General features: G+C 45.2%; 1 protein-coding gene across 1 annotated transcript; it reads right to left on the bottom strand.

Moving 5' to 3' along the window:
• Nucleotides 1-731: 731 nt before the first annotated feature.
• Nucleotides 732-9,506, bottom strand: ECHDC2 (enoyl-CoA hydratase domain containing 2). Its single transcript, XM_079980793.1, has 10 exons — nucleotides 8,947-9,506; nucleotides 7,617-7,684; nucleotides 6,509-6,596; nucleotides 5,301-5,387; nucleotides 4,268-4,360; nucleotides 4,032-4,088; nucleotides 2,622-2,809; nucleotides 2,075-2,125; nucleotides 1,401-1,448; nucleotides 732-913 (listed from the first exon to the last, which is right to left on the bottom strand). Exons 1-10 carry the CDS (start codon nucleotides 9,089-9,091, stop codon nucleotides 836-838), a joined length of 903 nt encoding a protein of 300 aa, XP_079836919.1. The 5' UTR covers nucleotides 9,092-9,506; the 3' UTR covers nucleotides 732-835.
• Nucleotides 9,507-11,023: the final 1,517 nt, after the last annotated feature.

Consider the following 11,023-nt stretch of genomic DNA (forward strand, 5'->3'; position numbering starts at 1 on the left):
CTCAGCCCTCCAGATGTTATGGGACTACAACTCCCATCATCCCTGACCACTGGTCCTGTTAGCTAGGGATGATGGGAGTCCCCAAACATCTGGAGGGCCGAGTTTGCCTATTCCTGGTGCAGGCAGTCAAAGAGCTCCACATTCCTGCGATGTGCTTTTAAATTGTGCCCCCTCCACTTCATAGAAGAGCTTGCACAGAACAGCCGCCTTGTGCAGCCATAACATCTAGTTTGGCCTTTGCTCACTGATAAAGAGGGAAAACTAGCTCAGGCAAGTGTTTCACCCATTGATGTACTGTAGGCTCTTGATAATTCTGCTCATCTCCCCTCTTATAAATTAAGTGCAATTGGCGTAATGTGTAATAGCTGTAGTTGGTGATGCAGATGCTCATGTATACGACAAAGATGTCCCTAATGGCCCCATTGCACAACTCTTGTTGGAGCCCATTCTGGGCCAAAGTTATATTCCACACTCATATGAATCACAGTTATTCAAAGATTTATCTTGTGGATCAGTAAGCAGTCATGATTTTATAGCCCAATTATGAGCAACTTGCTATGAATAAAGGATGAACATCCTAAGACAGGTCTTCTCTTAAATTATCAGCATGACTTTGCCTTTCTGCTATCGGTACTATACTCAATCCCCCAGCATGTATCTACATCCCTACTACAAGCATTAATTACACACATACACTTCTGACTGAAAAGGAGTAAACAAGTGAAACGGTATGTTTGAATATAAAATTTATGTAGAAAAAAAGTTGTAATAAGACACAGCCTTCTCGTAACTTCTTGCAATTGTCTTCAGTCACCTGAACGATGTTGGACAAAAGTCACTTCCCAATGAACTTAGGTGGCCGTTTCTCTATGAAAGCTGCCATCCCTTCCTCCCGGTCTCTCGTAGGGATATTCTGTATTTAAAAGACAGAAACACCAATTAATACTATATTTCCTAATTGCCACCATCCCGGGGGGGGGGGGGGAGAGTATACAAACATATCCCTTCACTCTTTCCTTTATGAAGTAACAAATGTAGAGTGCTCAGTCTGCTGATCCCATCACATCTATTTTCCCAATCAATATCATAGTGGTGTGCACATGTATTACACATTACAGCTCTCAACTGATGAATCTTGAGCAGCCTTATTAGATGCTCTGAGTGTACAGCTGTTTGTAGAGGGATGCTAGAAACAATGCTCTCAGGTAAGAACTGAGGAAAGTCAAACATTCCAAGGAAGTTTCTGAGTGCAATTGCACCTTTTGGAGCCAAATCATAGAAGCATTTGACTCTTCTCACTGATCTTCAGAATGAGAAGTGTTTCACAGCTGAGCACTTTAATATGCATAAAGTGAACACTTAAGTGGGGGAAAGCAGGGTTTAATTAAAGGCTAGCTTACCTGGGCATAACACATTCTTTCAATAGCCATACCGGAGGCAATATCCACCTGGGAAAAGAGAAATCTTAATTGCATGTGCCAAAGTGCGGACTTAAAATAATAGCAATTTTGTAAGATGCAAGTTTAACAATAGAGCACTATCATGACAGACTTGATGAAGTGACTGAAAGGTATCAGTCTTCACCATTATGTTAAAATGAGTAACTGCACTTTAAACAGCAAGGGTTGTGGGCCTTAAAGACTAATGTGTAGTAAAAGCTTTTTGTGGACTAGGAACCCCTTCATCAGATAGAAGCATTTGTTGAAGCTGCTGTCACAACAGGTCCTTTAGTTTTTAAGGTACTAAAAGACAGACTAATAAGGTTACCTCTCTGGACCCTACTTTATATGTGCCCAATATAATCCTGTCTTTGCTTAAACAAACCAAATTTCTGCCTCACTGTTGCTTGTATTGCTGTCCACCTGTTTTTACAGGCAATATTTAATTGGGTGGAAGTGAAGAAATGACAGGCCTGAGGAAAAGCATAGGAGGGAGAAGGAAGGAGCCACGGGCAAACAGCTTCTAATGAGTTACGCTACAAATGAGTTATGCCACTCTAGAAACAACTTTTGGCGGGGTTCTGCTAGTTTAATAATGAACTGTAACAAAGATGGTTATAAAAAGCCTACTTTACCTCACTCCCTTTGTTTATAGCCACTTTTCCCATTTTCACAGCTATGGGAGCCTTTAAAGAGAATATATATATATATGTATTTATATATATAATTTCCATTTATGAATTGCTTCCGATGAAACATCTCAAATTGATCAACAAAAACAAATCATTTCACCTACATTCCAATGCAGAGACAAACTTCTGTGAGTAATTGGAAACACAGTGTCACGCTCCATCCCCCAGTCTAGTTCCTGACTGAGTGCCTTATTTGAGGACCAAGAGCTCCAAAGTATACCAGCATACGATGAGTCTCTTGTAGATCCAAAATGGTATCATTAAAAATGGGGATAGTTATCACTATACAGAAAGTATGCACAATGTTCTCCAAATATCTGTTTGTAGCAGTTTTTAAACGAACAGCAAACTAGCTTAATTTTACAGAGGACATCAAATTATTCAGAAAGGCAGAAGCTAAAGAATTCTAACCTGGTTTACTTTGCAACAGATTCAATGTATTACATAAAGCAACCTTGACATTACTTGGCAAATGCAAAGATATACTGACCCGAGGAACAATCTCTTCAGCCAAAGCCAGCGCTCTTTGGTAAGCTGCATCCCCTTCCTCATTCTGTGGCACTACATGATTAACTAAACCTATTGAGAACGCCTCTTGTCCATCAATCTGTCTGCCAGTAAAAATTAGTTCTTTAGCACGGCTTAGTCCAATACAGCGTGGTAGGCGCTGGGTTCCACCTAGACAGGAAAAAAAACACCAAATCCACAACATACTTTTAAAAGGATGCACATCTTTATGGTTTCCATGCTTAAACGATACAGCCATACCTTGGTTTTCAAACAGCTTAGTTCTCGAATGTTTTGGCTCCCAAACGCCACAAACCAGTGTTCCGTCAGTGTTCCGGTTCCGGTTGCGTCACAAAAGTCAGTGTTCCGGTTTTCAAACGTTTTTGAAAGTCGAATGGATTCCGTTTGAGAACCAAGGTACGACTGTACTGCTATAGTTCCGAGATGGGGAACCTGCAACTGTCTAGATGTGGTTGGACTCCCATTATCCCTGTCATAGAACTGGTAGGAGTTGGGAATTCAACCACAGCTGGAGGGCATGTTTGTTTGTTTGTTTTAAGTAAGTGAAAAATTAGATTGTGGAAATGCTATTAAGTACTGCCTCAGAGACAGAATTTCCACGATGTAATATTGTAAGATCTTCAAATTCCCTCTCTATATAGTGTCTAAATGTTGTAGTACTCCAAAATAGCTGGGATTTAGTTTACATTTCAGGAAATATTTGTAGCCACAGATGAAAAATTACTAGGAGGAGATGTGGCATTCCTTTGCTAGGATGAACAGTTAACCGGCGAAGTGACTGAGATGTCAGGCTGCCAGTCTTTAAAATTATATTGCTCTCTCACCTAAGGTCAAAACGGTAAGTATAGAAGCATTTCTATTTTAAAACTGGAGACGGGAGTATTCACATATCCAATTTCTTTTTTTAAAAAAGGAAAAACAAAGAAGAGATCTTGCTTAAATAACTGGCAGAACTAGGGAGGGGTTTTGGGACTGCTGGGATATTTTATAATATAATAATAATAATTTATTATTTATATCCCGCCCATTTGGCTGGGTTTCCCCAGCCACTCTGGGCGACTTCCAACAAGTATTAAAATACAATGGTCTGTTAAACATGAAAAGCTTCCCTAAACAGGGCTGCCTTCAAACATCTTCTAAAAGTCTGGTAGTTGTTCTTCTCTTTGACATCTGGTGGGAGGGTGTTCCACAGGGCGGGTGCCACTACCAAGAAGGCCCTCTGCCTGGTTCCCTGTAACTTGGCTTCTCACAGTGAGGGAACTGCCAGAAGGCCCTTTGGCGCTGGACCTTAGCTTAATTATAGCATTATTACTTCACAATAGGACACATAATTAATGTAAAAGCAGCAAAAAAGTGGGTGAAGCTACACTACCTGCACCAGGAAAGAGTCCTCTTGTTGTTTCAATCAAGCCCATCTTAGCCGACGATGCTGATTTATAACAAGAACACAACAAGGGGAGAAGCTACATTAGCACGTAGTACAGTGTCAACGTGCTTTAAAGCACTAAATGTTAGCACTTGGAATTTTAGCACAAGGGAATACCTCCAATTGCCAACTTTAAGTGTCATTGCAGTGAGAGTAGACCCCGGTTGTGCTGGTGGACTCACCTGCCACGCGGAGATCACAAGCTAGGGCCAGTTCCAAGCCCCCACCCAACGCATGGCCTTCTATGGCAGCAATGGTGGGCATTGGCAGAGCAGCTGTAAAAATTAAACAGTAAGATATTCAGTGCAGCACCATTTACAGTATTTGGTAAATCTATCCAAGATAGCATAGTGATGAATGGGGAGCCTTAATATGAATTAGGCCTTTATTTTTTAAAAAAAGTTAGTTTAGCCTACACAAACAAGGTTGTTTCATTAAATGTTTGTCTTTGAAGCAGTTCTAGGCAACATTTAGGAATTTCAGACAGAAGAAAGAAGTAACTCCATATGAATTCAAATCTAACACCCTGATCTCAAATACCTGGAAGCAATGCTTCATTTAAATGAATGCAACATTGTTCTAGATGTGTTTAGGCTTGAAGAGAGTTCAGTCCTCCAGCGTGCTGCTTCACCAGCATATTTCCTGTGTGGGGTATGCTGTATAAGCAAGCCCCATGTGTAAACTGTTGGCAGGTAGGCGGGACTACTTACCTGTCACATGACATGATGTCAGATGACTGACAAGTGAGTTGTCCCTTCTACCTGTCAAAGTCAGGCCCTGAAGGTAAAGGTAAAGGCACCCCTGACCGTTAGGTCCAGTCGTGAAGGACTCTGGGGTTGCGGCAGTCATTTCGCTTTACTGGCCGAGGGAGCCAACATACAGCTTTTGGATCATGTGGCCAGCATGACTAAGCTGCTTCTGGAGAACCAGAGCAGCACATGGAAACACTGTTTACCTTCCCGCCGGAGCGGTACCTATTAATCTACTTGAACTTTGACGTGCTTTCGAACTGCTAGGTGGGCAGGAGCTGGGACCGAGCAACTGGAGCTCACCCCGTCGCGGGGATTCGAACCTCTGATCGGCAAGCCCTAGGCTCTGTGGTTTAGACCACAGCGCCACCCGTGTCCCTTTGATCTGGCCTACTGAGTCAAAAAGGTTCCCCACCCCTGTTAAAAAGACAATCACATGCAAAGGAGTTCACGATGATGTACTTACCAATGCCATTCATTAAGCTCCTGAGCCTCTGAACAAAATGGTCAGTTTCAGTATTGCTCATCTTAGCACGCTCTTTTAAGTCGGCACCTGAATTTACAACAGCAGAAGGCAGTTGGGGCGATAGAGAAAGGAAACACAATGGGTTCAACAGCAGTGCTTCAATGCACTAGTAACTGCCCTGTAAACTACAATACAGCTCAATCCCTTGTAGAGGCAAACATACCTAATTCTGTGTAGGATTAGGTTGTGATAGTGACAACTTGCAATTTGGTTTCAGGAAGCCTTGTTAGCTTTGGCAGTCTATTAATCAATTTTGACAGAATAATGCATACATGTTCCATTCTCCTCCTACATAATTGATACACCCTAATAGAAAACTCAAATGCCCAGTGTCAATTGCACATATTAATTGCTATCATGTTTGTCCTATATTTCACAAGGTTCAAACGCTCAGCAGAGTGTAGAAATCAAGATGTTCTAGAATTTAAAGTTTGCACCGCTGCTGGTAATAGTAGGCCAGTAATATGAATGACGCAGGGACGCAGGTGGCGCTGTGGGTTAAAGCCTCAGCACCTAGGACTTGCCGATCGAAAGGTTGGCGGTTCGAATCCCTGCGGCGGGGTGCGCTCCCGCTGCTCGGTCCCAGCGCCTGCCAACCTAGCAGTTCGAAAGCACCTCCGGGTGCAAGTAGATAAATAGGGACCGCTTACCAGCGGGAAGGTAAACGGCGTTTCCGTGTGCGGCTCTGGCTCTGGCCAGATGCAGCTTTGTCACGCTGGCCACGTGACCCGGAAGTGTCTCCGGACAGCGCTGGCCCCTGGCCTCTTAAGTGAGATGGGCGCACAACCCCAGAGTCTGTCAAGACTGGCCCGTACGGGCAGGGGTACCTTTACCTTTACCTAATATGAATGAGGATGAGATACGATGAGAAAAGTAGTAAAACTACCCCCCCAAAAAAACCTTATCTTTATACATAGTAGTAAGAATAATTCAGCTTTTAGGTTTGGAGGCAGCAATTTCTTTAATCACAAGGATACACAAGACACAACAAATACATATTAAATCCAGTGGGGGAAAACATATGATTGGTGGGCTATATAATTGCTTAAAATCTATTTATTGTCCTTATTCATATATATATATATATATATATATATATATATATATATGCCTCTGATTTTCTTAAATCAGAGAATGCCTTTACCCACCTGCACAAAAAACGCCTTTCACTTTGCTCTTAATTATCACCACGCGAATACTCTCATCAAAATGGAGAACTTCAAGGGTTTCAAACAGCTGAGGGGGAGAGAGTGGGTGCAACTTCAGATTTCAATTAATAGAAAATTCTACCAGTTCATTTAATTTATTATGTGACCATTGCTGAGCACTGAACTGAAAAAATGAAATTGAAAGTACACACAAACAAGCATGTTAAGCGGATCAAATATCCAGCATGCTGATAGACTGGCTTGTATCCAAATAAGTTTTACTCAGACTAGAGACTCACTGACATTAATGGACCTAAGTTAGTCATATTCAATCATGTCTGTGTGCCTATTCTGAGTAGGACTAGCATTGGATACAACCCATTGTGTTGCTATTGTACTTATAAGCATTTCCATGCAAAGTATGTAAATATTAGACTCTATCCTGCAGATGCAGGTTGCAAACCTATCAATATCAAGGATGGAAAAGCTAGTCCTGCAGGCATAGGAGCCAACTCCTAGGGGCCGAGGTTCCTTTGTCCCCCCCCCACCCCGGTTGATGGCCATTGCCATTCAAATGGTGTGTGTGCACCGCGTCTTGTGATTATGCAGGGCAGGGCTTGTTGTTGTTGTTTAGTCGTTTAGTCGTGTCCGACTCTTCGTGACCCCATGGACCAGAGAACGCCAGGCACTCCTGTCCTCCACTGCCCCCCGCAGCTTGGTCAGACTCATGCTGGTAACCTCGAAAACACTATCCAACCATCTCGTCCTCTGTCGCCCCCTTCTCCTTGTGCCCTCCATCTTTCCCAACATCAGGGTGGCAGGGCTTACCCAATATTTTATTCAAGTTAGCACCACTGCAGGGATCACTGGACGACAGCTCCCATACCCAATTATTGTGTATGCTATCGCTGTTACTCACACCTATCTGGGAGTAATCCCTACTTAATTCAATGGGACTTATGTCTTATTAGATATGTATAGGACTGTGCTGTTTGTCTGCACTTCAAAAACTCTAGGTTCTACTAAGGTCTAAGAAGCTACTAAGTTACCTGGGACCCCAATACAAATACAAATATCATCTGTACAATGGAAGACAATCTTCACTCACCTCATCCACGAGCACTTTCCCCAGTGAATTTCTGGCATGTGGTCTGTTCATCAGAATTTCTGCAATACCTGTACTCCAAAATAAAATAAAGAACTCTTTTTCATTTATTGTTTAGAGGTAGTTCCATTTCTTATTGTTGATTTTAAACGTTGAAGCCACTTTTCAGCCAGAGCTTTCAAGGCAGCTTACAATACTCCAGGGTGTGTGGAATGCAAATGAGAGGGAGAGGGACACAAACCCAATGACCAAGGCTAGGCTTAGCCCAGAGACAGACTCAGTGGCCTTGCGGATGTTCTCTGAACCACAACTTTCACCATCCTTGACTTTGGTCCATTCTGGCTAGGGTTAATGGGAGTTACAGCATAGCATAGGAGCACAGCAAGCTGCGTATGCTGAAATAGACCATTAGGCCTATCTAACTCAGTACTGTCTACTCTGGCTGCCTGCAGCTCTCAGTGTTTTAGGCAGGAGTCTCTCCCAGCCCTTTCTGGAGATGCAGGGGGACTGAACCCAGCCCTTTCTGCATGCGAGACAGATGCTCTGCCACTGAACTACACCCGGAAGGCCTCAGGTTCCCCATCCCTGCTGTGTTTAGTGCAGCTTTTGCCACCCAGGTGCCAGGGAGTTGTAGTCCAAAACAATTGGAGGTCAGCAGGTGCAGCCTTCCCTAATGGAGCGGATCTCTCATCTATTCCTGAAATGGGCTAGGCGGCTCCTTCAAGCTGCAACGAGCCCAATGGTGCCTTTCATGCCCGGCTAATCTTTGTTTACTGGGAGGGTGTTGCCCACGAACAACGCTTGTGATTGGAGGACGGCAGCATAATTGACGGGGCTTCCCAGGTTTTGATAGAACACAACAGTTGCTCTCTCTTCAGATGTTTGAGGAAACTTTGCAGGAGCTTTAATTTGTTCCAGCCTATTTTACTGCGGATTTAACCTCTGTCTTTTATAATTACAGTTGCAAAATTTTTAGTGATGGTTTTCTTTATCTTTTTTTTTTTTTTTGGTAACGCTCTCTGAGGTTCAAGCGGCATATATATTTTATGAAATCCATCCATCCACTTTCCATAGCCTCGCTGCTGCAATCCTGTGCCTACTTACCTCGGAGTATAAGCCCCGTGGAACTCAGCGGGACTTATTTCCGAGTTAACAAGCAAACATGCAAAGGGCTGGGCGGGACGGGAGGTTACCTCGTCCCTTGCAACAACTTGCAGGAGTAGCTCCGATCCCCCCGCCACGTCGTCTGCGAAGCTCCCGTTTATTGCAGAGCCGCCCTGGGCCTCCCCAACTGCGCCCGGACACCCTCAGGAGGCCGCTGGGCTCCACTCACCGCCGCCAGCCTCTCCGTGCACTTCGAGCAGGATCTCCTTTTTCCCCCCGGCAGACGCGGCTCTCCTGGGGATCTTGCCCCTTTCCCCCGGGGGCTGGGCGGGAAGCGTCCGCAGCAAGGCGGCTGCTCTGCCCAAGCGGAGCATCGCGATTCTATTTTTTTATTCGTTCTTGGAAGTCTGAAAGGAGCAGCGGCGGCGGATCGATAGCTGGCGGCGCTCGCTCACTTCCTTGCAGCTGGAGCTGAGGACGAGTGGAAAGGCGCCGCCTCCTTGCCTGCTAACTGTTAAGTTTGGGGGTCGAACCAAGGAAATAGCGTCTCTCTCTGCTATGTCGTGGCTTAAACTGGTGCAAGTTTACAGGGCAAGGCTAACTACGGCTCTTCAGAAGCAAACCCTACTGAATTCAGTGGGGCTTACTCCCAGGCAAGTGGGGAAAGCTATGGAATTGAACCTTCAAGAACCAACTTTTCTTCCCAAAGTTTTTGGCTTTGGATTTTCAAAACACCACCTTTGCAAAAGCAACCTTCACAGAAGATTAACCAGAAGGTTGGAGGGCAGGATTCCTGAGTTGCAGGGGGGGGGGTTGGACTAAATGACCCTCGGACCCCTTCCAACTCTACAGTCTATTGTTCTTCTCAGGGCCGGATTAGATTTGATGAGGCTCTAAGCTACTGAAGGTAATGGGGCCCTTTATATGTCCAGCTGTCAACAACAAATTGTCGCTGCTTTTTTTGTTTACTATAATAATAATAATAATAATAATAATAATAATAATAATAATTTATTATTTATATCCCGCCCATCTGGCTGGGCCTTCCCAGCCACTCTGGGCGGCTTCCATAAAAACCAAAAATACAGTAAAATCACACGTTAAAAACTTCCCTGAACAGGGCTGCCTTAAGATGTCTTCTGAATGTCAGGTAGTTGTTTATCGCTTTGACATCTGCTGGAAGGGCGTTCCACAGGGTGGGCGCCACTACCGAGAAGGCCCTCTGCCTGGTTCCCTGTAGCTTTGCTTCTCGCAATGAGGGAACCGCCAGAAGGCCCTCGGCGCTGGACCTCAGCGTCCGGGCAGAATGATGGGGGTGGAGACGCTCCTTCAGGTATACTGGACCGAGGCCGTTTAGGGCTTTAAAGGTCAGCACCAACACTTTGAATTGTGCTCGGAAACATACTGGGAGCCAATGTAGGTCTTTCAAGACCGGTGTTATATGGTCTTGGCGGCCGCTCCCAATCACCAGTCTAGCTGCCGCATTCTGGATTAGTTGTAGTTTCCGGGTCACCTTCAAAGGTAGCCCCACGTAGAGTGCATTGCAGTAGTCCAAGCGGGAGATAACCAGAGCATGCACCACTCTGGCGAGACAGTCCGCAGGCAGATAGGGTCTCAGCCTACGTACCAGATGGAGCTGGTAAACAGCTGCCCTGGACACAGATTTGACCTGTGCCTCCATGGACAGCTGTGAGTCCAAAATGACTCCCAGGCTGCGCACCTGGTCCTTCAGGGGCACAGTTACCCCATTCAGGACCAGGGAATCCTCCACCCCCGCCCGCCTCCTGTCCCCCAGAAACAGTACTTCTGTCTTGTCAGGATTCAACCTCAATCTGTTAGCCGCCATCCATCCTCCAACCACCTCCAGACACTCACACAGGACCTTCACTGCCCTCACTGGTTCTGATTTAAAAGAGAGGTAGAGCTGGGTATCATCTGCATACTGATGAACACCCAGCCCAAACCTCCTGATGATCTCTCCCAGCGGCTGCATGTAGATGTTGAAAAGCATGGGGGAGAGGACAGAACCCTGAGGCACCCCACAAATGAGAGCCCAGGGGTCTGAACACTCATCCCCCACCACCACTTTCTGAACACGGCCCAGGAGGAAGGAGCAGAACCACTGTAGGACAGTGCCCCCAGCTCCCAGCCCCTCAAGACAGTCCAGAAGGATGTTATGGTCGATGGTATCAAACGCCGCTGAGAGATCCAGCAGAACTAGGAAACAGCTCTTACCTTTGTCCCTAGCCTGCCGGAGATCATCAACCAGTGCGACCAAGGCAGTTTCAGTCCCATGATGAGGCCTG

This window comes from Podarcis cretensis, assembly GCF_951804945.1.
Source record: "Podarcis cretensis genome assembly, chromosome: 6".
NCBI classification, from domain to species: domain Eukaryota; kingdom Metazoa; phylum Chordata; class Lepidosauria; order Squamata; family Lacertidae; genus Podarcis; species Podarcis cretensis.